Source organism: Canis lupus, chromosome 2 (assembly GCF_003254725.2).
Source record: "Canis lupus dingo isolate Sandy chromosome 2, ASM325472v2, whole genome shotgun sequence".
NCBI classification, from domain to species: Eukaryota; Metazoa; Chordata; class Mammalia; order Carnivora; family Canidae; genus Canis; species Canis lupus.
Window position 1 is genome coordinate 54,666,069 of NC_064244.1, and position 26,865 is coordinate 54,692,933.

At 61.0% G+C, this 26,865-nt stretch overlaps 1 protein-coding gene across 4 annotated transcripts; it reads left to right on the forward strand.

Annotated features, from left to right (window-relative positions):
* Nucleotides 1–16,427: 16,427 nt before the first annotated feature.
* On the forward strand, nt 16,428–26,575 carry TMEM171 (transmembrane protein 171). Of its 4 annotated transcripts, none has more exons than XM_025447936.3 (4): nt 16,428–16,538; nt 20,018–20,720; nt 25,020–25,161; nt 26,302–26,575. In XM_025447936.3, the coding sequence occupies exons 2-4, from the start codon at nt 20,084–20,086 to the stop codon at nt 26,486–26,488; spliced, it is 966 nt and encodes a 321-aa protein (XP_025303721.1). In that variant the 5' UTR covers nt 16,428–16,538; nt 20,018–20,083; the 3' UTR covers nt 26,489–26,575. The 4 variants fall into 4 exon arrangements, with proteins under 4 accessions (XP_025303721.1, XP_025303719.1, XP_025303720.1 ...); XM_025447934.3 differs by lacking the exon at nt 16,428–16,538 and adding an exon at nt 17,487–17,626; XM_025447935.3 differs by lacking the exon at nt 16,428–16,538 and adding an exon at nt 17,633–17,781.
* Nucleotides 26,576–26,865: the final 290 nt, after the last annotated feature.

Genomic DNA, 26,865 nt, shown 5'->3' on the forward strand with positions numbered 1-26,865 from the left:
AAGACAAAGTTTCGCCTTTTCCCGGACGGTCAGCCACAACTGGAGGAGTCAACATGATGGCTATACTGCGGTAGCTCTGGTCCTATTCACTGTGTTTCAGTTAAAAATTCCAGCACATTCTTATCCTTCCTTTCGGAGCTAAAAACATGAAAACCCTGTACCCCTTAGGAAACAAAAGGAACAGAGACTTATTCACAACCTTGACATGTGATTACCTGCTATTATTCCAATTATTTTATTTCCAGGTATTTGGAAGCTCCCTAACTGCTTAATTTCTATCCGAAAATGATGAATTCAGCTTATGCCAAAACAAAATCACAGCCATTCAAAATCATAAATGACAGAACCGACGCCCAGAACGGAGCCTGTTGTACCTACCGGCTGCGGGGCCTCTGCCCCTGCTACACGGCTCTCAGTCCATGTAAGGATGCTCGTTCCACAAGTGGGGACGATGATTTTCCTGGTTTCCTCCACAAAACAGCATTTTGGCCCCTTTCCTGCCCAAAGGGACACCACCCCACTTCTCCTCTGTTAGCAACATTGCCACCATTAGCCTATTCAAGAGCCCAGTAGTCTCGGGATAGACGGGGAGCCACACACGGGTCTCCAGCTGCCAGTGCCCTCCTGGGGGGCCAGGGTGGGCTGGTGGCGGTGGGGGGGGGGGCGCGGTCCTCAGGCTCCCAAAGGCTTGAATTCAGGCATCCTGTTCAGGCCACTCGCAGGTGCTTATTCACAGCAACAGCATAATGACCCCTGCTGTTCCTGGTCCTCCCTTTCCCTGCGGACCCCACTTTCCCTGTCGCTGGGGTCAGGCCCACTGCCTCTTGCTGACCACCTTCCCGGTCCCCTCTTTCCCTGTGGACCCCACTTTTTCCATCACTGGGGGTCGGGCCCACTGCCTCTTGCTGACCACCTGCGCCTCCTCCTACCTCTCTGCTCACACGGCTCACCTCTGTTCCGGCCCGACTCGGCCCCAAGTCCGGCACCTTCATGTCAGGGAGCCCTCTGGGCGCTTCTAACTTATCTTGTTTTGGCTTCATGGTGCCCCAGACGGGGGGGTGGGGGGTGGTGGTGGAGGGCGCCCTCGGGCCCTGTGGGGCCTGACCCCGGGGCAGGTGGATCCCGCCCACTGGTGCTCTGGAGTCCACGCGGGATGCCTGCGGGGGCCGGGGTTAGGGTCCCCAGAGCCCCTCCGTCGCCCCCGTGACCTGCACGGCTGGTGCCTGCGGTCCCTCCTTCGCACAGGTGCCCGGGCTCCGGGTGCAACGGTGGTCCCTGCGGAAAAGGCCGGCGACCTCCGGTGACCTGGCCAGTGGCCCGAGCTCGCAGGCTCCCGTCGCCCTTGGCGCCCCCAACCTTCTCGTCTTCGGTTCCCTCCCGGGGGAGCAGACAGGGGAGCCGCGCACCGTCACCCCCCTTGTAGGAGAGGAAACTGAGGCACGGAGCGAGGAAAGTGCTCAGCTCTGCTCGGAGCCAGGCCCCGGCCTGCCGCCCCCGCCCAGCTGGTAGCCCTCACGGGGCTTCCGCACGCCCTGGACTGGGGTGGGGGCTGGAGAGACCTGAGGGGGGGGGAGGGGGGGCAGGGGGGGCAGGACGGGGCGTGCGGGGGGGTGGGGGTAGGTGGGGGGAGAAGGGGGGCGGAGAAGGGGGGGAGAAAGGGGGGACATCCCCAGCGGGGTGGGGGGGCTGCTTCGGGCCAGGGGGGAGGGGCCACACGGGGGAGGGGCCACGTGGAGGAGGGGCCACGTGGGGAGGGGCCACGTGGGGGAGGGGCCACGTGGGGAGGGGCCACGCGGGGGAGGGGCCACATGGGGAGGGGCCACGCGGGGGAGGGGCCACACGGGAAGGGGCCACGCGGGGAGGGGCCACGTGGGGGAGGGGCCACACGGGAAGGGGCCACGAGGGGGAGGGGCCACACGGGAAGGGGCCACGCGGGGGAGGGGCCACACGGGAAGGGGCCACGCGGGGGAGAGGCCACACGGGAAGGGGCCACGCGGGGGAGGGGCCACACGGGAAGGGGCCACGCGGGGGAGAGGCCACACGGGAAGGGGCCACGCGGGGGAGGGGCCACACGGGAAGGGGCCACGCGGGGGAGAGGCCACACGGGAAGGGGCCACGCGGGGGAGGGGCCACGCGGGGGAGGGTCCACACGGGGAGGGGCCACGCGGGGGAGAGGCCACGCGGGGAGGGGCCACGCGCGGGGGGCCACACGGGAAGGGGCCACGCGGGGGAGGGTCCACACGGGGAGGGGCCACGAGGGGGAGGGGCCACGCGGGGGAGGGTCACCCATCAGCTCTGGTCACCCTGGAGGGCTCACGCGGGTGCGGCTCATGCCGCCGTCCTGCCAGGGGCCGTGCTCCCCACCGCCATCACACCTTCGCTCCTCCTCGCCCTCAGAGCCGGCTCCTGGGCCACCGACACCCGCACGCACACCCGCACGCACACCCGCACAGCCCCGCACACGCAGTTCCCCACGTGCCGCTGTCGGCTGGCCTCCTGCTCACGGTGCAGGGCCTCTGGGCTCCCCCCTCGGCCTCACGTGGTCCCGTGGTCACACCTACACTTGGTGGCGACGCCTGCAGCCTCTCCACGGTCTCAGTGGGGTTAGAGGTCTCATCCCGCCCTCCGGCCACCCTTTCTGTCCTTCCAGATCATTCCGTCTGCGGCCCGCGGGTCTCACCAGCACTTACTGAGCCCTGCTCCCCGCCCCACTGCCTGGTTGCCCCCGAGCCGGGGTCTCCCCCGTAACCACACCTGGCGCCCCTACCGGGTGGGGGACCCGGAGGTCTCGTGGGGACCCTGCCCTCCCGCCGCCCTGACCTGCCCCCGCCGCCCCGCAGACGCCACTGCCCGCCCTCCGCAGCCCCTGCTCGCTCTCCGGGATGACCGCTCCGCACCGCCGCCTCCCCTCCTCCCCTGCCCTGGGTGCCCGGCCTCCCCCTCCGCGGCTCGTCCTGGGCCTGTTCCCCCTCTCCTCCCCCCTCCTCCCCCTCCCCCTCCTCCCCCTCCCCCCTCCCCGGCTGGTCCTGGACCCCATCCCCCCCCCACCCACCAGGCTCTGTGCGCCTCGCTCGCTCCCTGCACGTGGACGTCTGTCCAAGCGACCTCCCCAGGGAATCCTGTGCAGCCCACGGCCTGAAAGAGCGCAGCCAGCGACCTGTGGGCCCTAAGGGCTCGGTTGTTCCCCAGCACCCCTCTGCCAGAAACTGCCTCCTTACCTGTTGGCTTGTTGGTGCTCTGTCCCCCAATCTAGAACCTTTGCGGCCTAAGGGCAGGACTGGTCTCCTGCACCTTGGCATCCTAAGCGCCTAGAAAGGGCCCCACAGGCAGTGACCAAAAGTATTCATCAACAGTGAGGGCGTTAAAAACCGCTCAATGGGAAAAGCGTCTTTCTTGTTCATGTAACCTTTTTTTATTCCTTTAAAAAATTTTTGTATTCCTTTTTAAAAATTTTTATGTATTTATTCCTGAGAGACAGAGAGAGAGAGAGAGGCAGAGACCCAGGCAGAGGAAGAAGCAGGCTCCACGCAGGGAGGCCAACACAGGACTCGATCCCGGGACCCTGGGTCAGGCCTGGGCCGTAGGCAGGTGCTCCACCGCCGAGCCCCCCGGGGAACCCCATACCCTGAGACCTTCCGTCCCAGGTGCTAGGAGCCACGGCCGGGACTCCAAAGCGCCAAAGGACCTGAGAGCGGATCTTCCATTGGAGTAACGGCCGAAGGCTGGGTGAGAACCCAAGTCCTGCCACTGCTCTGGGGGGTCACAGGAGGTCGGGCTTGCTCGTGGTCGGGATGTCTGCAGTCATTTCCCAGGGGCTTTCCCCTCTCTGTCCTCCTGGCTGGGGGCCGCAGCCTGGGAGGCGGGTCAGCGAGCAGGTGCCTCCCGCAGCCCTCTTACTCTCCACCTGACCAGGTGTCCTCGCTGAGCCAGCTGCTGCCCAGGCCGCCAGAGCCGTGGGGCCTCGGGGAGCTTGTCGCCATGGCCCAGGCCCCGGCCCCCTGGTTCCCTGGCCCCCCAGCCCCCAGGCCTTGAGGGACCACGCGGATTGCCGCGTGGGGCTGACTGCCTGGGAGGCTGCAAAGGCTGCAGCTGCTACGTTCCCCGATGTTCTGGAGCGGAGAAACGCACAGGCTTCCCGACAGCTCCCCGGCCAAGCCCTGAGCACCGAGGACAACCGATGGCCGCGTGGCTGGTGGCTGAAGCTGTAGCTCAGCATCCCAGGACGAGCAGGAAGGGAGGGCTGGCAGCTTCCCCGGACCTGTCCCTTCCCTCTGTGCCCTCCTGGGCACTCTCCTCTGTAAGGGATGAGAAAGACGACAAAACCCACCGTTTGGGCCTGCTGGGACCTGGAATCGGGTAGAGGAGGGAGGCCGGGCTCCAGGCCAGCTTGGTATTTGTGACGTCACTTTATCTAGTTCCCTATCCGTTCCCCAGCTGAAATGTTCTGGGCCACATAGTGTGTGGCTACATTGGTGGCAGCGAGACAGCGAGCACGGGGTAGTCGGTTCGCAGCAGCTCCCTTCTAAAGGGAGACAGCCGTGCTCTGTGCTGCGCGGCGCCCGCTCCCCCCACTCGCCCATGAGCTGTGCCTTCGAGGATTCCCTGTGTGAGAACTTGCAATGGGTCCCCTTGGACCATAGAATTGGGTAAAAAACCCCTCAGTCTGACACTGAAGAATCCCAAAAGCATCATCCCTCTGACTTTTCCAGGTGTATTTCTCTCCTATTTCTTCAGGCCTCGTTCAATATTTTAGCCAAACCAGTCTGATCATTGGCCCCAAAGCACTCTTCAAACCTCTGACCTTTGCCCACCATGGAGTCCAATGCATCCTGGAACGTCCGCCTCTCTGCCTTGACTCCATCTTTGACATTCAACATCTGACCCAAGGAACTCCCACTTTATTTCCTAAATTTCTATTTAAATCCCAGTTAGTTAACCTACAGCACAATGTTAGTCTCAGGTGTACGGGATGGCGCTCCAACGCTTCCAGACACCACCTACTGCTCCTCACATGTGTACTCCTTCCTCCCCACCATCCATTTCACCCATCTCTCCACCCGCTAGGAGACCCTCCCTTTAAAACAGAGTAAAAATAATGCTGCTCTATTCCCACCTTCAAAATTCTCTGGGAAACGAACAAGGGGTGGTAGAAAGGGAAGTGGGCAGGAGGTGGGGGTGACTGGGTGACGGGCACTGAGGGGGCACTTGATGGATGAGCACTGGGTGTTATTCTATATGTTGGCAAATTGAACACCAATAAAAAATAAAAAATAAAAAAAATTAGTAAAAAAAAACAAACAAAAAAGCCCAAAATTGTCCCCAAACAGTGACAATGGGAAACAGAAATGCAAATTCCCCTTTGACAAAGGGGACTTCTACATCTCAAAATCACAGACCACGATGCTGATGCCCGATGCTGAGCTGTCGGGGCAATGGCACTCCAACAGACTAGATGGCGGGAGGACCCGAGGCTGGAGTGAGTGAAGGCTTGCTGCCTCATTAACGGGGGACAGCAAGCACCTCAAATGGAAAGGGTACCCGTGGGAATGGAGGAGCGAGTCCTGAACAAAACTGATATTACATGGTTCTCCAAAAGTTGGTGACCATTCTGAGGGATAAAACCAAAAACCTGTTTAGCAAGGAAAAGAAGCAAGTGCCCTGGTAGCAGGTGATGCGCAGGAGATGCCTGACGTGTCTCTGAGATAATGCAGGAGATGAAGGACCATATGCAGAAGTGCGTGTTTAACCACCATGTGGTCCATCTGAGGAGCCCTAGAGCTGCAATCCTGGTTGGCCTGGGAGAAGAAAGATCTAAAAGAACTAACTCACGGGATCCCTGGGTGGCGCAGCGGTTTGGCGCCTGCCTTGGGCCCAGGGCGTGATCCTGGAGACCCGGGATCGAATCCCATGTCGGGCTCCCGGTGCATGGAACCTGCTTCTCCCTCTGCCTATGTCTCTGCCTCTCTTTCTCTCTCTCTCTCTCTGTGACTATCATAAATAAATAAAAATTAAAAAAAAAAAAAAAAAAAAGAACTAACTCACACACCTAACCTCGTGTCATAGAAGGATTCCTGTAGTGGCTGGGATGCAGGCCTGGCCTCTCCCCACACGTAACTCCTAAAAATATCTTGACCATGAAGCATTGACCTTATCCAAAGAAGGATCATAATTAAAAAAATATATATATTGTATATGTATGTACATACAGATTATATATAAGCATATATAATGTCATATGTATACACATAATCATACAAAATCTATCTATACTGTATAATAATAGTTAAACAAAAAGGAGAAAGAACAAACCATTGAGAAACGTGACAGGAAAGGCAAGTGGCCGATGAAGTATACCCACCAGAAATCTCTTTCCATGGAGCAGATGCAAAATGAGACCAAATACAAAAGCATAGATTTTTAAATTCCGTGAAGTAATTACCTCCAGAAAACAAGAGCGTACTGGAGACAGTCAAAAGCTCGTGGTAAGTCTAGGAAGAAAGTAGGAACTGAAAGATGAGCTGGCCAAGCTAAAGAGAGAATCCGAACGAGTCAGAGTCATCGTGGAGAATGTTGAGGCCCTGCAGCAGCCCCGAGGGGCAAATGGAATTACTGGCGCGCCTGGGGGGGCTCTGCGGTTGCGCGTCTGCCTTTGGCCCAGGCCGTGACCCCGGGGACCCAGGATCGAGTCCCACGTCGGGCTCCCTGCATGGAGGGAGCCTGCTTCCCCCTCTGCCTGTGACTCTGCCTCTCTCTCATGGATAAATAAATAAAACCTTTAAACAAATAAAAATAAAACAAAATTATTATTTATGTCATAGGTCAGTCACCTAAATTCCTACGTCGTGAGCCCCCAGGACGCGCTTCCCTGGGGTCCTGCCCGGCTGTTCTGTGTCTTGTGTCCTCAGACACTTGGGTCCCGTCTCACTCCCTCTCCTGTCGCTGACCATCGGCCGAGTGCCTCTTGGGTTTTGATGGCGAGTATCTTCGGGTTCGGCTTGGTTTCCATCGCTCAGCTTTTCACGTCACCTCGTCGTTCAGCAAATATGCAGTGAGCCCCTTCCGGGCCGGCTCCCGCGGCCCCGCTGCCCTGGCGCAGACCCAGAGCAGGTGCAGAGCGGGCGCAGAGCTCGGCAGGACAGACGCGGCTGGAGGCGGCGCTGATGAAGTGAGGCCTCATTTCGGTTCAGAGAAGCTGCTACGGTACCAGGGCTTCCACGAGTCAGGGGATAAAGCACATCCCGAGGGCAGAGCGCCTTCATTTTGGAAGAACCTCCCGAGGGACCTCGCCCGGGTCCTCACCAAAGGCCAGGAGCACCCTGTGCCCGGGAAGGTGTCGCGGGCTCCTGGCTGGGGCGTGAAGGCCGTTCCCCCAGCCTGCGGGGTGCAGAGCCCGGGGCCCTGGGGCGACCCGGGGCTGTCCCACCGCAGCGAGCTCCGTCGAGAGTCTCCTCCGAGGGGACTTAGAAAAACTACCCTCCTGCTCGTTTGGAAGTCAGCGTGAACAATACATGAAAAAACAAAGAAAGTTGACATTTAAAACTTTCCGCATACGTTTCAGCAGAGAGGACATGTGTTTACGGCGTGTTATAAATATTGACATCTTAAAATAAAATGGCTGTCACTTCTTTTCTTAAGATTTTATTTATTTATTCATGATAGACACAGAGAGAGAGGCAGAGACCCAGGCAGAGGGAGAAGCAGGCTCCATGCAGGGAGCCCAACACGGGACTCGATCCCAGGACTCCGGGGTCACTGCCTGGGCCAAAGGTGGATGCCCAACCGCTGAGCTGCCCGGGTGTCCCTCATGTGTCATTTCTAAAGCTGCCTAATGGGGAATGAACAGTTCCACGCACTGACACTCACCGCGAGACGTGTGTACTTGACTTTGAAATGCCACAGCTGAAGTGGGGGATCGTGCTGCTTAAGCTACGCTGGCCCCAGTCTGGAGGCGGGAGACCAGCTGCTGGGCCTTCCCGGCCACCCCCAGCTGCTGCTCAGCCCCCGGGGCCGGGGACGCAGCACCCTGGAGCCGCCCAGCTGCAGGCTACCTCTGCGCCAGGGGTGCTACTTAAGGCCCCACGGGGTGGGGGTGGGGGTGGGTGCTACCCCTTGCCCTCCTAGGAACTCAGAGCAGCGCCAGCCGCCCCCCCCTCGGAGGGCACCCTTGGCTCACCTCATCCCCTCACAGGCCAGCCCGCGGCCGCGCACCTGTAGCCCGTCGAGCACCTACAGCCCGTCGAGCACCTGGACCCCGTCGAGTCCCCGGGGAGCCCGGCTCTGGATGTCACGGTGCTGATGCCAGCGCGGTCGTCAAGCTTGTGCAGCCGCATGAACTGCTTCGTGCCTGTTAGTAAGTGTTTAATAACTGTCTGCACGTCTAGTAGAGTTGATCTGAGACCCTAGGACGTTTGCCTTCACCTGCCGGCGGGGCTGTGTGGGGGCAGCTCACCTTCGGTTCATCCCGACCCCTTTGGTAGCTGCCGAGAACGGCCTGGGCAGTGGGGAGGGATTAAGTGGCCTCAGCTCAGTTCATGACATAACCACAGCCTTTTTTTTTTTTTTTTTTAATTAGCCAGCTTTAAAAAATGGGAATACATCTTACACATTTTTATTATAAATGTTTATTTCCACATCCTTCCTCCCCGGAGAATTTTACCCTGATGTCATGTTTTTAGGCAAGAGCATTTCCTATGAACCACCTCATCCCAGTGCTTTGAGGCACCTGTGCTTCGCTTTGCAAGGAAACACACACACACACACACACACACACACACACACACACACACACACACAGCTTGTTTTAGCCTCCTTCCACCATAAGCGTTAAGATGATTTGGGGCTGGGTTATCGGTACAGGTATCATTAGCGCTAATTGATCAGCTATGCATATATTAGACATATTGGTGATCGTTAAATATAAGAGCAAACTATTACCGGAAATAGCAGCTGCACCTTGAATCTGACAGTTTGGGGAAGGGGTTCATCCTGCAAAAAAAGTGAGAGAAAGAATCTGAACTATCCAAAAAAGGGCTGCTTGTGGCCCCCAAGGGCTGTGGACTGGGGCGGGGTGAGCTCAGTGCCGGGGGTCACCGTCAGCGTGCCCCGGTCCAGGCTCACCGGGTGAACCCAGGGAGAGTAGGACACGGTCAACGCCTATGGGACCCATCTGGCTGCCCCCTAGTTTTGTGTGGCTCACGAACTAAGCATGATGCTAATACTTCACATGGTTGAACAGAATTTTAAAGGCCACTCTGTGACACTTGGAAGCCCCGAGACGGTCATGTTTCAGGGTGCGTCAGCGCAGTGCTGTGAGAATGCGGGTGCGCCCCTTTGGTTCCGTGCCGCCCGTGTCCCAGGCTGCCCTCCCTCCCTGCAGAGCTGGGCACCTGCCATGGAGACCCAACGTCCTGCAAGCCCGAAAGTGCTTGCTCCCCGGCACTGCACAGAAGCCGTTCAGCAGCCTTGGAAGGTGGCGGGATGTGAGCCCCCAGCTCCTGCCACGTTGCACAGCGACCGCGGTGAGCTGTGGGCTCCAAGAACAGCAAACGCAGAGGTTTTCTGTGAGCTCGCCTTGCCCGCCTGGAGTCAGGTTCTCCCAAAGGATCTCAGTTGTCGTAAGTCCCCTGGCTGGGGTGGGGGTGGGGTGGGGTGGGGTGTTCCCTGAACCAGGGAGCAACACCTCTCACCACAGGACAGCAGGCTGGAAGTTGACCCAGAAGTCGATGCCATGCCCAGACTTTGTTGCACAGTATCGTACTTTCCATCTGTTCTTCTAAGGAAAAGAGAACAATCCTTTCCTAAAAATCACTTACCCTCCCTAAGAGGCCACCATCCTTCAGCTCGTTTCCCTAGTAAGATGGTGTTAGGCCTGAATTCTAGGCCACCTTGGGGAGCCGCTCATTTTCCCGCGGGTATCTCGCAGGGGCGGGGGGGGGGTGCATATCTGCATCAGTAAGCTCTGTCCCTTATTAAAAGGTCTCATTTGAGAATCCAGAAGGGTAGAAGACAATTCTCTTCTGTCTCCTACATCTTGCGCGTGGACGGCGGTGGTTCTGACTTAGGCCCTTGGCGAGAAGTAGTGGAGAAACCTCTAGAAAGAGGGAGCCTGCAACGGTGCCTTGGGTCCAAGGTCGGGGCAAAGCCAAGGTGAGAGGGAAACGGGCTTCGGCTCGGCGGGAGGCCCAGGCGTGAAGCCGCCTGACGAGGCTTAGGAGCCACGGTGCTTTGGGAGTAAAGCTCCCGAGAGAGAAATTAGAGAGCTGTCGGCCCGGGACCCGAGCCAGGGGCGTGAGGGGCGAGGCACGCCTGACCAAGGGCTGATTTCCCTCCCAGAACCGCGGGGGCCATGCAGGGAAGGGCCCACCCATGGGTCAGGCAGGGAAGGGGCCACCCGTGGGCCAGGCAGGGAAGGGGCCACCCGCCAGGTGACAGGGCTCACCAGGCTCCGGGCCACCTGCCAAGACAGTCGTAGGGAAGTGAGCCCGGGAGCCAAGCAGGGTTGGGCTGCCGGCAGGACGGAGGCCCCGTCAGAGCGGGGACCCTGATGCACGCAGGCCGAGGTTGACCCCGAGGTCACGTGTTTTACCAGCAGCGCCCATGGCCAGAGAGGGCCCCGCTGAGCCAGAGGAGCAAAGCCGGCTGGCCAGGTGGGTTGATGGGAAGACGTGGGTGTGGACATGCTGGGAACCGGCCCGTGTGGAACCGGCGCCCTGGAATCCACACTGCACAAGAGACGTGAAGAGGGCGGGTGCCCGGGTGGCTCAGGCCGTGACCCTGGGGTCCCAGGATCGAGTCCCGCATTGGGCTCCCGGCACGGAGCCTGCTGCTCCCTCTGCCTGTGTCTCTGCCTCTCATGAATAAACAGATTATAAAAAAAAAAAAAAAGGTAAGAAAGACGTGAAGAGAGGGGAGGGGAAGGTGTGGGCCGCAGTCAGCCGAGGGCCTGGGGGTAGGGACAGCGCAGCAGCAGGACGTGGGAGGGGAGGAGCGGGGGGCCTGTGAGCCCCGGGTCACCTCTGGGAGCTGGGGCGCCCAGGATTAAGGCAGAATCTAAAAGGGAAGGGGCCTGAGCAGCAGGTGGCTTTACCTGAGCTGGCTGGGGGCGGGGGTCAGGAAGAGCAGAGGTGACAGGGCGGGGCAGCGAGGGGCGGAGGGGCACTCCCAGGGGGACTGTCACTTCCCTTTGAGGCAGGTGCCCGGGATGGAAACCACTCGGGACTGTGCAGAAACACCCGAGGTGTCGCGCAGCAGGCAGATGCAGACTGGGGGTCTCTCCGGGAAAAGGACTTTTTTGTTTTGTTTTTTTTTTATGATGTTTTAATTTATTCATTCATGAGAAACAGAGAGAGAGAGAGGCAGAGACAGAGGCAGAGGGAGATGCAGGCTCCCTATGGGGAGCCCGACGCAGGACTCGATCCCAAGATCCAGGATTATGCCCCAAGCCAAAGACAGATGCTCAACCGCTGAGCCCCCAGGCGTCCCGGAAAAGGGCTTTTGAATGGGAGTTGGTGAGCTGCCCTTGGCGGGAAAGGACGCTGGGCCAGGGCGGCCGCCCCCGGGGAGGGACCCGCCCCGACGCAGCCGGGCAGCCGCAGGCACAGCGGTCATTCCCCGAGAGGACGGGCTTCCTGGGCGGCAGCCTGCGCTGTCCCTGTGTCCGCGGAGTCCTTGCAGTAACCCCGAGATAAGGGAAGAAATAACCCAGAGGCCAGTTCCCTTTCCTGGTCTCTGATCAGTGCTGCCTCCGGCCCCGCCTGCGTTCTGGGGCTGCGAGGGGCCTTCTGTGGAACTCTGGGGCGCTGGGGAGGCGGCTTCCCGCCAGGCCGCCCTCTGAGTGCCCGGTGCCCGCTCTCAGGCACTCACGCTCCTGCCGCCAGCATGCTGTTGGGGGCCGCGCCCACGGGCAGGGGTGCGACGGCGGGGGCACCGCCTGGGAGGGCTGCGCCGTGCGGGTCAGGTGGCCACGGGGTCTGGGCCGTTCTGAGGGGCACCACCACGTGCCATGTGGGGTCCTAAAACAGCTGGGTCGGCTGCGAGCAACGGGCTGTCCGAATGGGGCTCGGGGCCCGGCTAACCTTTGCTTCTTCCGTCCCTCACTGGCTCTCACGGCCGCTTCACGTGGCCTCGTCCCCGGCGCCGCGGTCCGGCCTGACTCTCTTTCGGGGTCACGGTAACCAGCAGGAAGTGGAGGGCCAGACCCCGGGGGGGGGGGTAGAGGGGCTGAGACGCGCAGGTGGATTGGGGCGGGGGGCTGGCAGGGAGGGCCCGGCGCCCACCGGGTCCCCATGTACCCCTCCAGGGCCGCCTGCAGCCCCAGGCCCCTTCCGGAAGCGCTGGGCGGGGGCCAGGGAGGAGCAGGGACAAAAGGACGGGCAGACAGGGTGACCCTGGACGGCTAGGGTGGAGACCACGTGCCACACACGCCCCGAGGGCTCCTGGAAACAACTGGGACAATGTGCTGCGGCCGGGTGACGCCGGGACTCATTGTGCTGCCGGGGAGCACCCCGATCTCCCTCGTCGTCGTCCATCGTCTACCTTCCCCAGGGCCCGGTCAGCTCGGCCCGCGGCAGAGGGCGGCCGGGAGGAGCCGCGGCGGCGAGGAGGCGTCGGGCTGGACGGGCCTCGACTGCTGGCCCGTCACGTGCCAGGAATCTGTTCTCCAAGACGGACTCGGAGGTAGGCGCGCTCGTTCCCACATCACAGAGGAGGATGCGGAGGCACGGAAAGCTCGTTGACCGCCCCACGGTCCCGCAGGTGGCAAAGCCAGCCTCCAGATGAGGTCCACTCATGCCCCTTTTATCCTCGCTGCGGGGACAGGCTTTGTGCTTTGCAGCCTGGGCAGCGCCAGGTGTGTGACGGCAGCCGTGCAAGCTGCCAGGAGCCCAGACACGACACGTCGGGCGACTCCTGCCGCCTCCCCCAGCCGGCTCCACCCCGTGCTCTGGAGCCTCCGCCCAGGCCGCGGCCAGTCCAACGTCTCTGAAACTCGCATCCCGTTCCCCCCCACCCCCCGCCCGAGTGGAATCCGCAGTCCTGTTCCCTCAAGAAAGTGACCCTGCAGGACGTCCGCGCTTGCACCAGCGGCTAAGGGGCCCGACACGAAGCCCCCACCCCAGCCCCAGCCCGCCCAGGTGGCGAGGCCCAGCCATCAGGCCCGGCCTGAGTCCCACCCGGGGCTGTGACCGAGTGACCAGCCCTGGACCCTGAGCTGCTCGGGCCGCTGCAGCCTCCGCGAGGTCAGAGGCATCTCGGGGGCACCCGGGGCCCGCGATCGAGCCCTGCACGGCCAATCCCTGCACGCCGGCCTCAGCAGAGTGGTGGGAAACATCAGGAACCCGAGACAGGAATGCACGCTCCTGGGGGCAGAACCAGAGGAGGCCAAAAAGGGACAGGGGAACGGGAGGGTGGCACGCTGGGTGGCTGAGCTGTCTTCCTGCCTTCCGGGCCCCACAGGCCGACCTGCAGCGCCCCCAAGCCACTGCTCAGCCTGGCAGGTGCGCCAGAGAGTGTCCGGCAGGTGTCATCCTGGTCCTGTGGGAGTGGAGGACACACGGGTGCTCCTGAGGCCCCTGCACCAGCAGGAACTCACCCCCCTCAACGCCCCCGCCCCAGCCACCCGCAGACATCAGAAATCCTGCATTCCTGAACGTGGGCCTGGACGGAGCGCAGGACTCGGTTCCCCCACAGCTCCCCCACCGGCCGTCTCACACCACCAGTCCAAGCTTCTTGTCCTGCCCCCTCCCCGTCCTGAATAATACTGGGATCATCCTTCTGGCTCCTCGGGCCCAAAACCCACATGCGGCCCAAGGGCTCCCTCTTGGAGATGTAGGAGGTCAGCTGCACTCTCACCTCCAGACACAAGCGCAGCCGTGTCCCTCCTGGGTCACCCTGGTCACCCCAACAGCCTCCTACATGCCTCCTGCCACCCTCGCCCCTCCTCACACCATTCTCACCTGGAGGCCACTGTTGCCTTAAAAAAAAATAAGTCAGACCATATTTAGCTAAAAAAACAAACACAAAAAACAAACAACCCTCCAAAGACTCCTCCTCGCACCCAGTACTTACGATGGCCCACGAACCTCCAGGCCATCTGGTGCACAGAGCCACACACAGGCGCCTTTCCTCTCTGACCTCCTCCCCATCCCTCCTCCCCTGCTCACCCAGTCATTCTGGCCGCTTAGTCTCCCTTGAAGAGGCCCTCCCTGCTTCTGCCTGAGGGCCTTTGCACTTGCTTTCTCCTGTGTCTGAGCCCTTCCTTTCTTCAACCCAACTGTCACTGTGATAGTTTTACGATACGATCCATACGATCGATCGCCGGTTCTTGGAGAGCTGCCCCGCCGCGGCCTCCTAGATAACCAGCAGGCTGGCTTTCCCACCCCTCAGCTCCGCGTGGCCTGGGGGACACGGAGCGGGACCTCCCCGACGCCTCCCACGATTCCCCACGGCGCCCGCTGCCTTCTCCACGTTTCCTTCACGGCCTCTCTCCTCCTCCTCGGACTCGAAGTTCCGCGAGGGCAGAGGATGCCGGGGCCCGCTGGTTGGCACAGGGCCGGCCTCCGTGAACGTCTGCCCACGAATCAATGAACGCACGCCGCGGCTCCGTCCGTGTTCCCGCCTCAGTTCACACCCGCCCGTTTTTCAGAGCTTGTTCTGATGCTATTTCTCTCGGCCACATGGGCTAGGAGAGGCCACTCGGTTTTCCATACTGAGGGGTCCCTCGGCCTCGCGCCTGGAGGGAGGTGTGCCCCCGGGATGAGCGCCGGGAAGGCCGCCGGCTATGCCTTCCACACCTGGCCCACGACCGGGTTCCAGGGATTTTAACTTAGTCAAACAGGCCCCGCAAGGCCACCCGTCCAGGCCACAGATATGCCAAGCGGAGGCTAATTTGATCGTCCTTGGTGCCAGCACATTCAAGTCCGTCACGTGTGGCCAGCCTCCAGTCATGTGGCACCACGGGGGCAGCTGTATCAACAGGCCCCTGGGGGACCCGCGCGCGTGACGCGGCCGAGAGATTGAGTTTCAAACTTGGGAGAAGGAAAGCGTGAGTGTGAAGGGAGACGGGAGCCCTCTGGTACAAGAGTTGTTAGCAGGCCTGTGTGGGGAGCACACGTCCTCTACTCAGGGCCTGTGTTCTTAGAAAGCTCGCTGTCCCCTGCTGTTGTGCAATCACTGCTGCTGGTGACCCGTGCGTCAGCCAGGTGTACCTTGAGGTCCACCCTCATCTCACTGACACTTGACCAGGGTATCTCCACGTAGACGCACAACATCCTCGGGATGCAGTATCTATATTGTTATAATGATGAAAAAGCCCCCTAATAGGGGCGCCTGGGTGGCTCCGTGGGTGCCGTATCCGACTCTTGGTCTCGGCCCAGGTCGTGAGGATCCCAGGGTCACGGGGATCTCAGGGTGCCACGCGGTGCCTGCTTCAGATTCTCTCTCCTTGTCCCTCTGCCCCTGCCCTGTTCTTACACAATTACTCTCTCTGTCTCTTTAAAAAAAAAAAAAAAAAAGCCATATGATTAAAAAGTCGTTTTCTGAGTTTGTGGCAGCACGCGTCCTCTGGGTGACAGGTGTATCTGGGCGGAGCGATGGGTTCAGGCCCCTGCTCCACGGTAATCAGCTGTGAGGTCAATTTTTGCCTTTGGGCCTCAGTTTCCTCTCCTGAAAACTGCCTGGTTTTGAGCCTCCCCCTTCTCCCATCTTCTTCTGTCTCCCGCCTTCTCTGGGCTGCTGGGAACACGCAGAAGAACCAAGGGTGTAGGGAACATGGTACCACAGAGGCCGGCACAGAGTGAGGGTGTCAGTGTGGTCCACTAGGGCGACAATCAGCAGCAGCGAGGGCAGAGGTGGTCAGAGCCTGGGCTGTGGCTGGTGGGAAAGTCCACATGCGGCCTCTGGGACCAGCGCCCCACTAAGTCCCATGCAGGACACCCCCCCCAAGCCCAGGCTCGACCCCCGCCCCCCCCCCCCCCCCAGTGCTCAGAGCCCCAGGGACGTCCCTGTCGCCTCCCTGACCCGGAGAGCGGCTCCTCTCCCCTGGGGAGAATGAGCAGCTCGTTCTTTACCTGTAGTGAGGCCCACGGGAGCACCTGCTGAATGAACCGGGGGGGGGGGGCGGGGGGGGGGGGGGGGGGCGCAAGGTGCTCGCACTTCATGACGCTCAAAGTGATGGGCATTAAGTGGTGAGCGGTGCGCGGAGCTGCCGGGAGGCGCGTGAGGCCGGCGGCAAGTGGGCGGGCACGTCCCCGGGGCCCCGCACAGGTGCACCCGGGCTGGGCCTGACTCACCTCCAGTGCGCCCCGACCTCTGCTGCGGCGGGCACGTCCCCGGCACCCCCCCCCCCCGCCGCGCAGGTGCACCTGGGCTGGGCCCCCACTCACCTCCAGTGCGCCCCGACCTCTGCTGCGGGCCGGCAGGTTCCCGGTTCACCGCGCCCCCCCCCCCCCCCCGCGCAGGTGCACCGGGCTGGGCCCCGACTCCCCGCCACGGCGCCCCGACCTCTGCTGCGGGCCGGCAGGTTCCAGGTAACGCGGCGCCAGGTGAGCCCATCCCAAGGCTCCGGGCTCCGGGAAGGGGAGCCGCGGCCGGCTGGGCTGTGCGGGCACCCGGGGGCCGCAGGGGGGCCCGGCGCGGAGAGGGGGGCGGCCCCGCGAGGGCCTGCGGCGGCGCTGGAGCCGGCCTGCCCCGGGCTCGGCCGCGGGGTCCCCGGGGCCGCAGGAGGGCCCCACCCGCCCGGTCGCCGGGCCCCAGCGGGCGCTGCGCCCCCCGCACCCGGGTCGGGCGCCCAGAGGGACCGGCTGAGCCCTCGCGCGCACCCCGGAGCCCCTCGCCGCCGCCCCCCACGTCCCAAGGCTGCGCGCCCAGGAGGGCGGGCGCTCCTTCTCCCCGGATTCCGGGCGCGCTCGGTCCCCGAGGCGGCCAGGTCGGGCTCCCTCCCCGTCCTTCCCTCCCTCCCTCCCCGCTCCCTCCCTCCCCGCTCCCTCTCTCCCCGCTCCCTCCCTCCCACTCCCTCCCTCCCGCTCCCTCCCTCCCCGCTCCCCCCTCCCCGCTCCCTCTCTCCCCGCTCCCCCCTCCCCGCTCCCTCCCTCCCCGCTCCCCGCTCCCCCCTCCCCATCCCTTCCTTCCCCCATCCCCTCCCTCCCCGCTCCCCCTCCCCATTCCTTCCCTCCTCCCTCCCGCCCCTTCCCTCCCTCCCTGCTCCCCCCTCCCCACTCCTTCCTTCCCCCCTCCCGCCCCGCTCCCCCTCCCCATTCCTTCCCTCCCCCCTCCCGCCCCTTCCCTCCCTCCCTGCTCCCCCTCCACTCCTTCCCTCCCTACCTCTCCGCTCCCTCCCTCCTCCTCCCCACTCCTTCCTTTCCCCCTCCCGCCCTTTCCCTCCCTCCCCGCTCCCCCCTCCCTGCCCCCCCTCCCCGCTCCTTCCCTCCCCGCTCTTCCCTCCCCGCTCCCCCCTCCTTCCCTCCCCGCTCCTTCCCTCCCTCCCGCCCCGCCCTGCCCTCCCGGCGCCGCCTCCGCCGGCCAGTCCGGGGCCCGCCCTCCGCGGCCCGACGCGCAGGTGGGAGCGTGCGGTGAGGGCCGCCGCCCCGAGGCCGCCCCGCCCGGGGCCCAGGTCGCGCAGGCCGCAGCCCAGGTGAGCGCTGGGTCCCCGCGGGCCGGGCTGCGGGCGGGGGCCGGGCGGGGAGCCCCGCGGAGGACCGAGCCGAACCTGCGGAGCCGGCGCGCCGAGCCCGGTCCGGGGAGACTTCTGGGCCCCCCTGTACCCCAAGGCAGCAGAGCCTCGGGCAGGTGAGCTGTGCGGGTTCGGGACACGGTGCTGCGGAGCGGGCCCTGGCCTGGGGAGAGCAAACGTAGGTCGGTATTCGGCAAAGCCTGGACTTGGCACCTGTGGAGGGTGCGCCCTGGGACACGGACACACGGACAGACCCACAGGCCACTTGGACGAGGGAGCCGCACGTGTGGCCACCGTCCAGGCCGCTTGTCCATGGAAAAGAGCTCCAGGTCCAGTTTTAGGCTTCTTCTTACTTTACCAGTATTTGGGGAATTTGCCTTAAGATACTGGAAGCCAGGCAGCCCCGGTGGCTCAGTGGTTTGGTACTGCCTTTGGCTCAGGGCGTGACCCTGGGGTCCTGGGATCCAGTCCCACCAGCGCCGGGCTCCCTGCGTGGAGCCTGCTGCTCCCTCTGCCTGGGTCTCTGCCTCTCTCTGTCTCCTCTCTGTGTGTTCTCATGAATTCTCCTCTCATAAATAACCTCTCAGAAATAAAATCTTAAAAAAAATAAAGACATTGGAACTCGCTTCAGAGTTGAAGGTACCAGGAATTCAATGAATTCCTGATAGGACTTTGTAGTGGAGAATCACCCTTATCTGTGGAACCAGTAACAGAGATTACAGGACTCAGATTTCTGGTTTTTAAATTAGTGCAGTATTTTAAGTGTCTGTCTCAGCTTTATCCCATCTTTTTTTTTTTTTAAGATTTTTATTTATTCATAAGAGGCAGAGACACAGGCAGAGGGAGAAGCAGGTTCCCTGCAGAGAGCCTGATGCAGGACTTGATCCCTGGATCCCGGGATCACGCCCTGAGCCGAAGGCAGAGGCTCCACCACCTACCCCCAGGCACTCTTATCCCATCTTACACACAGTCTGTCCAGGTTTAACCTGGAAGCTCATTTCCCTCCTATATTTCCTTCTTCTCCAACTTCCTTCTGATACCATTACACTTTTTCCTGGAAAAGTACTTCCTGGTCTACAACCAGCCATTTGTTCTCTTTACTTAAACCAACCCTCCTCGGACATGGTCGGGGTTTGCTGGGGGGGCCTTGGCTTTACAGCCTCAACCTTGAGCTCCTGCATATGATGACGGATACAAAAGACGGAATATTATAAGTTTTCTTCCCTTGAGCAAGTCAAATGGTCTTCACACACGAGTTGTCTTTTCCAGTGCCCCAACTTGAAGGGTCCTGGTGAAATATCCCACCATCAGGGTAAGACAGGTTACCTAAGGTGATAAAGGCAACCTGCAGAAACTAGACAACTGGTAACCACCGATTTGGGTTCCTGTGATTATATGGTGACAGCAGCGGAGCCTTGGGTGATCTCATGGGAGGGGCCTCCCCACTGGATTTCACTTATACTCTGCCTTCAAAGTCAAGTTCTGTTGTGTTTAGTGCTTTTAACTGGTGATTTGATCGGCTGCTTACTTTTAACTGAGCCTAAATGTTTTTGTGGAAGTGCGAGGCCCCGTTGCAGGAGGGTACGTGAGAGGTGACCCACACACAGAGGCTGCGCCTGACCCGCGGTGCCAGGCTCCCCAGGGTCCCCCCGGGCCAGTCAGATTTCAGACCCCGGGCAGCCCCAGCACCTGTGTGAGAACTCAAGAGTCACATTTTGACAGAGTTAACTTAAAACCCACCAAGCCCACTGTGTCGTGTTCCCGAACCGCCCTCCCCTTCCGTGGAAAGGGCTGGACTTGGGCCTCCGGCGGGTGTCCCAGCCTTAGAAGAAAACAGGGAATGGAAAGCTGCCACAGCCTGAAGCAGGAAACGGGAAGTTAGCTACTGAACCGAGATTTATCGATTTGGAAATAGAGCAGCTGTGATGAAACATGGGACGTCCGTAAATCAGAAATAATCCCTGCAGTTCTTCCCTCACACTCTCCATTGCTTTGTGGGGTTTTTTGTTTTGTTTTGTTTGCCCAGGGAAGTGAGTTTGTAAGACTCATAACAGGAAAAGCCACACCCAGCTACTTTTGTTGTATGGGCTTTGTTGTCATTGCTTTTTTTTTTTTTTTTAAAAGACACTCTTAGGTGCCTGGTAATTGCATTTCCTCTTCTTAAATATCTTCGTAAAATGGCATATTCAGGAGTTTCTGAATGCCAGTGCTTCTGACTCATGGACCAACTCATTGTATCATTTGCATGGAGTTCTGCTCCCTGTGATTTCATCCCAGTGTGATTTCTGAAATGGCCAGGGCGGGTCAGGACACCTGTGCCCACCTTAATTTGGTGTCTGGTTATATTTTCAGAGCTGGTGAGACCCCCGGAGGGAAGGCAGTCTGTCCCGCCTGTTCTGGGCAAGGGGCCGTCTGGCCATGTCACCCGTGGCTGCTGCTGAGCCGGACGGGGCCCAGCGCAACAGGTGCGTCAGCAAGCTCATCTTCTTCCTTTTTGTCTTTGGTGCCATGCTGCTGTGTGTGGGGGTGCTGCTGTCCATCTTTGGGTTCCAGGCATGCCAGTACAGAATCTTCCAGGACTGCAGCGTGGTGCTGAAGGTCGCTGGGCCGGCCTGTGCCGCGGTAGGGCTGGGGGCTGTGATCCTGGCCCGCTCCCGGGCCCGGCTTCAGCTCCGGGAGAGCCGCCTGCGGGGCAGTCCGGCGGACCCCGACCGAGACTTCCTCTGTGGGGAGAGCCGCCAGTTTGTCCAGTGCCTCATCTTTGGGTTTCTGTTCCTGACAAGTGGCATGCTCATCAGCATCCTGGGCATTTGGGTCCCCGGCTGTGGCTCAGACTGGGCGCAGGAAGCGCTGAACGAGACGGACTCTGCCGACACAGAGCCGCAGATGTGTGGATTCCTGTCCCTGCAGATCATGGGGCCCCTGATTGTACTCATGGGGTTGTGTTTCTTTGTGGTGGCCCACGTGAAGAGAAACAACCTGCACGAGGGCCAGGATGCCTCCGAAAATGAGGACCCGCAGATCCGGAGCTTGGAGCCTGTCCAGGTCACCGTAGGTACGTGGCTGTTGGTCCTGTGCTCGCACGTATCACGGTGGCGGTTGCATCAGGGCTTCACTGGGTGGCCCTCGCTCTGGCCCACTTTCTCTCTTCTCTCCGTCCCTCTCACACACACATGCACGCAGGCACACACATGTGTGCGTGCGCAGCGCTGCCGCCGTGAGAAGCCGCAGGAGAACCCTAGTGCGTGCTCATCATCTCCTTCTAGCACTTCCTTATTAATTACTTGAGCAAGAGCTTTGGGACATGAAGTCATGACCTTGACTGAGGTCACAGAGCAAATGAAGAGGAACATGAGAGAAAGTACTAGGATAGCCTGGGAGCCTTCGGCCACCTAGGAGGCCTGCCAAGTGCCATTGGTACCTAGGGTGCGTCGTATTGGACGTGTGGGGTCCCGTCCCAGGATGTCCCTGGCTGGCTGTCCTTCCTAAGTCTGTAACCTCTTATGGCTTTGGTTTCTGTGGCTGTAAGATGAGCATTGCAACGATTCCTGGCAGCGCTAGCGTTCTAGGATTCTGTATCCCCAAGTCGGCCCATCTTCTGTGTTTTGGGGGCGAGGGCTATCTGCACCGTTTCCCACAATGTTCATTTTCTATGACGTTATCCTTGGCCTCGGGGTGGAGGCGAAGCTTGGAAACGGTGGCACAGAGAAAGAGGAAATGTGATCGCACCTGTCTCTTCTTTCACCCACGGAATGTCGAGAATTGACTTCTGTGTTCTCTGGGTTCTGCAGAAGAGTGGGTCACTGTTGCCCCAGCGGCCTTGGCCTCAGTTTCACACAAAGGAGAAACCCCATTGCTGCTCATTTTTGAAAAAACACCCCCCCCCAATCTCCTACTTCTGCAAGGGAAGAGCTCTGAAGCTATAGCCTTGGCCTCTAAAGGGCTAGGCCGGGAGCTCTAGGGGCAGAGGCCACGCAGGCACCAGAGGAGCGTGGTGAGCGAGACGTCTGGTCCAGGCTGCCTGCTGCAGGAAGCGGGGCTCACGTGGGAGCTCCTGGCCTGCCAGCCTCACGTGGCACTGGCCTTGGACCTTGGAGCACGAGGGCAGATGGATTCACAGACAAATCCTGGGGCCGGGGTTGAATCTCCCAGCCGACTGCATATTTATATATTTGTGGTGACCACAGCAATATTGGTTATACATTAATAACGGCTAACACAGACCGATGGGTCCCTCTGGGACCAAATACCCATCCAAGTGCTCCTTGGGGTCTGCTGCTTCCCAGTTTTTCACACCCACGGCAACCCAGTGAGGCAGGTACCCTCAGTACGTCCATGTTAGAGATGAAGGGACCCAGGCGCAGGGATGTCACGTAACTTGCCAGGGTCACAGACCAGCAAGTGGCAGAGCCAGGATCCAAACCCAGGCAGGTGGGCACACAGGTACTATGGCCCCACGTAGCACCGGCCAGGGCCCCCGGGCCCCGGGCTGTAACTGTTTCCACTGGTTTCATCCTTCGCCCAGTGTTGCGGGGAGCTGTTACGTGACTTTAGGGCTCACCCCATGGTGTAGATGTGCTCAGTCCTCTTTGGGGAACACAGGGGGTGGAGGGGACAAGTAAATACGCTCACTGATGCTCACGGTGTTCTGAGTTGGGAGCATTTCGATGTGTGCCCTTTGGGGTGGCGATCAGGGGATCGTGGGGTCCAGCCTCCCTCCTGATGGCTGGAATTGGGGGCAGCAGAAAGCAGGGACACAGTGACTCCCGGGGGGTTTCCTCCCGAGGTTGGCGCTCCATCACGCAAAATCTTTTCCGTTTAACCCTGTAAGTTCCATCAAACCTGGCAGCCTAACTCCTCGTCTTGGTCTCCTTTGATATAGTTCGGGGTAGGCTTTACATTTTCAGAAGTCCTGCCTCTAGCCTAATGGATAAGAATCTAGGCGTTGTCCCTCGACGGTCGGCCCTCCCTTGCGAGGGACTGGAGGATAGAGGCGATTCTGGGCTCAGTCCCAGGGTCCAGCTGCTCCCAGAGGGGGTGCGCCTCCTCCGCAGACACAGGATCCACCCACTGTGGGCGCGCTGGGCGCTGAGTCCCGGGTCCAGGTGCAGGGGTGTGAGGTGGCCCTTCCTGGAGGACGTCTGCTGTCAACCCAGGGGGCCTCCAGTACTGCAGGACATAGTGAAGGGGCGCCCCAGGGGATGGGACTGCTCTCAGGGAGAGCGGGCTGCAGGGCCTGGCGGCGGGAGCTGATGGGCAGAGGCTCCGACGGGCCTCCTGGACTGCGGGCAAGGGGCGGGGGGCCTGGGGCTTGGGTGTTGGCGGGGGAGGTGACCGGCCTGCTCTGGAGGTTCACTGCCAGCCTGGGCCTGTGAACAGAATGAACCCCCACAACCACTGAAGACAGCTGGCTTTAGGTTGGCGTGTGCATTGGAGACTCTAGTCGGCCGTTCAGGGGTGCCTGGGGTGCCGGGGTGCCGGTGTATGGGGGTGCCAGGGTGCAGGGGTGTCGGTGGTAAGGGGGTGTGGGGGTGCCTGTGTTCAGGTGGGTGGGGGTGGGAGGGGGTGCCAGGGTGCAGGTTTGTTGGTGTGGGGCATGAGTGTGGTGCAGGGGTGCGGGGATGCGGGCGTTCAGGGAGTGCAGGGGTGTAGGTTTGTCGGTGCACAGGGGCGCAGGTGGTGGTGCAGGGGTGCGGGGATGTGGGCGTGCGGCGGGGGGTGCAGGGGTACCTTTGTTTGGGTGGGCAGGGGTGCTGGGGTGCGGGGTGGGCAGGGAGCAGGGGTGCCCCGACGTCTGCAGGAGCCCCTCCTCGAGCAGCACCGTCCCCAGCAGCACCCGAGTCTCCGCTTCTGCGGCAGGTGCACTTAGGGATGGCGGGCAGGGCAGGTGCGGCAGGTGGGGCCCGGGGATGGGGGGGTCACGGTGCCTGCTCGGGCGGGAACCCGGGAGCGGTAAAGCGGCCTGTGCGCCCCTGTGCAGACGCTTCCCCCAGCGCTGATGACCGTCGTCTGTCCCTCATGTTTCCTGAGCTGTCCTGTGGTGCCGCCGGCCGAAGAGAGGTACCCTCAAACCTCCGCGTACTGGGGCTGCCACACGTCTAGAATGTTCTGGGCAGCCCCCGTGGCGGGGTCTGTATGGGGACCTGAGTGCAAGTTAGAGCTTGCACGTGGAGTCTGTGTCTCCTGTGCAAAGGGTGTCTTATGTCTGGAGGGAACCGTGGCCACAGAAAGGCCGAGGGCCCAGCCCACCCGCCAAAGGCAAACAAGCTTCCCTTGAGAGCGCCTGTTGCCTGTACCGCGTGGTGACCCGGGTGGGAAGAGCCCCGGAGGCGCACCTGCTGGGCGGCAGTGACCTGGGGGCCTCAGCTCCTCCCCGGGGGGCTCCCACCGCCCGGAGAACCGCACTTCCTCCAACTGCCAAGCGGTGATGACTTAAAATCTTAAGTTGAGGATGAGGAAAGCTTTGGAGCAGGAGGCGCCCGGAGGACGCGGGCACTTCACCGAGGGGTCTAGCTCAGGCCCATCAGGAAATACTGGTTTGGGATCCCTGGGTGGCGCAGCGGTTTGGCCCCTGCCTTTGGCCCAGGGCGCAATCCTGGAGACCCGGGATCAAATCCTACGTCGGGCTCCCGGTGCATGGAGCCTGCTTCTCCCTCTGCCTGTGTCTCTGCCTCTGTCTCTCTCTCTGTGTGACTATCATAAATAAATAAAAAATTAAAAAAATATTAAAAATATCTTCATCATAACAACATAATTATTAAAAAAGAAAAAGGAAATACTAGTTTGCTGCTGGAAGGAACTGTGGTGCCGTCAACGTAACATAAAATACACCATTTTAAGCATTTTTCAGTGTACAGTGACATTAAGCACCTTCCCAGTGTTTGCAACCATCACCACTATCAAGTTCTAGAAGCTTCTTTTTTCTTTTTATTTATTTTTTAAAGATTGTTTTTATTTATTCATGAGAGACACAGAGAGAGAGGCAGAGACCCAGGCAGAGGGAGAAGCAGGCTCCATGCAGGGACCTGATGCGGGACTCGATCCCGGGACCCTGGGGTCACGCACTGGGCCAGAGGCAGACGCTCACCACTGAGCCCCCGGGTGCCCCTAGAAGCTTCTCTTCGCCAGGGAGGAAGTGCCCCATTGAACACTCACTCCAGTGCCCCCATCGCCCCGCCCTGGACCACCTTCACTTTCCGCCCCTGCGCATTCGATGGGCGCACGTTTAAATTCCGGAGGTAGCCTAGGTGTTTTGACCTTTTATATTCACGGACCCAATGCATCATTCACCCGCTTGCTCCTGCTGCTGTGCACCTGCTCCTCGGCCGTGCTCACTGGAATGCTGTTTCCCTAGGTGACGCCGTGATCCTATTCCCGCCGCCGCCACCGCCCTACTTTCCCGAGTCCTCGGCTCCTGCGGCGACTCGAAGTCCTGGGGCTGACGGTTTGCGTCTAGATGAAAATCCACCTTCGTATTACAGTATTTTTAACTATGGGTAAGACTTCTGCATTTGAACTTCACGAGTAGGCGCGTTTCACGTGTTCAGGCCTGAGCCCAGGCCAGGTGAGGTCTGTAAGGCTGCAGGCGCAGACATCAGAGGCCGGGGGCTCTGTCGGAGGACGGCCTTCGCAGAAGAGCGCCCTTCAGGAAACTCTGGGGCAGCGCATACATTAAAAATGACAACAGCGATTGCACCGGGTGGAGCGTGAAGCCCTGTGCGGGCATCTTGAGGTCCTCCTGGCTGCGCTGATCCTCCACGTGTTGAGCCCCCGAGCCGGGCCTTGGGGCGCCCCGGGCCATGTTGGGCTTTGCCACGTTAGGTCACGGGGAGACGTACGTGGGGGTCATGGGAAGAAGCAGGCTCCATGCAGGGAGCCCGACGCGGGACTCAATCCTGGGACCCCGGGGTCACGGCCTGGGTCCAAGGCAGAGGCTCCACCGCGGACCCCCCCCGCCCCGGGTGCCCTGGGAGTAGGACCCGGGCAGGGCTGGGGTGGCAGCCACCTCACCCGCCCCTCCACGTCTGAAGGCCCGCATTCCTCTTGCACGACAAACGGGGGGTTGGGCTGCAGGGGCACAGATGGGATCGTCCTGCCTGGACGGTGGACGGAGGCTCTGCACGGCTGCGTGATCCTCTTGGGGGATTTTTATGTTCTTTTCTCCGACCATGAGCTTCCCCCAAGCCCTCGGTGAAGGCCTGTTAGCCTACCCACGGCCCTGGTCCCCGCCGCCGTGTGATTTCTGTCACTGCAGTAGGGGGAGCGGGGCCCACCGCAGGTGCACAAGGGGCTCGGGGGCTAGGACCTTGGTCCAGGTGGTGTGTTCTGGAAGCTCCCGCCCGGACCTGGCCTCCTGACCCATTTGCCTTGGCCTCCGTCTGCCTCCCGCGGCCCCACAGTAGCCTGCGGAGACCAGGCCTGAACCCAGGCCAGACGAGGCTCCCCGCAGACTCCCCCATGACAAGGGCAGCAGTGGGGTGAGGTCTCTAATGTGACCCGAAGGGCGGGGGGGGGGAGGGCACCCAGGTGTGCGTGTCACCGTGGCCCCAGAGGCGCACAAGCCGCCACTGGCCGAGAGCGCCGCTCTCAGGTGCGTCCTGGGGCCCGACCTGTCCCCCCTTCTCCCTCCTTTTCAGTCGGACCCCAGCTCCTGGGCGCCAGGGCGCGGCCCCCGAGGCGCATGGCGAATCCATATACACCATTTCCGGGGCTGCTGCGGCCCCCGACACCCTCCCACCCCCCGAGCTGCCTCCCAGGTACGAGGAGAAGGAAACGGCGGCCGCCTCGACGCCGACCCTGGGCTCCGGGCCTGCCGCGCCGTGAGCCGTGCACTCCGCTTCCGTTTTCTGGAAAACTGATGGCTATTTTATTTAATTTGTTTTTTAATAAAAAGAAAAAAAAATACCACGGCACTGGCTCCATCCTGATTTCCCTGGGACTGTGGCATCAGCCCCAAGGGAAGGTTCTGGAAGAGGCTGTGCTCAGGCCGTGGCCTGGCCCACCCGCAGCCTGTTCCCTCGTTTGAGTCGGTGGATGAAGAAGTCACGGCTCTGACGCTGCATAACTCGTGTCCCAAGGGCACTGCCGCCAAACTGTGGGACCGGCTTTTGAAACCCTCTGGCTGGTGCTGTCCCCCCGCCGTCCTCCCGCTGTCCCCTGCTGTCCTCCCACTGTCCCCTTGCCGTCCCCCCGCTGTCCCC

Excerpts from the sequence above, each read along its gene's own strand:
- TMEM171 (XM_025447936.3), top strand. The coding sequence starts at position 20,084 with ATGTCACCCGTGGCTGCTGCTGAGCCGGACGGGGCCCAGCGCAACAGG. Across the intron at positions 20,721-25,019 it reads GCCTGTCCAGGTCACCGTAG|GTGACGCCGTGATCCTATTC; the intron begins GTACGTGGCTGT and ends CTGTTTCCCTAG. Across the intron at positions 25,162-26,301 it reads TACAGTATTTTTAACTATGG|TCGGACCCCAGCTCCTGGGC; the intron begins GTAAGACTTCTG and ends CCTCCTTTTCAG.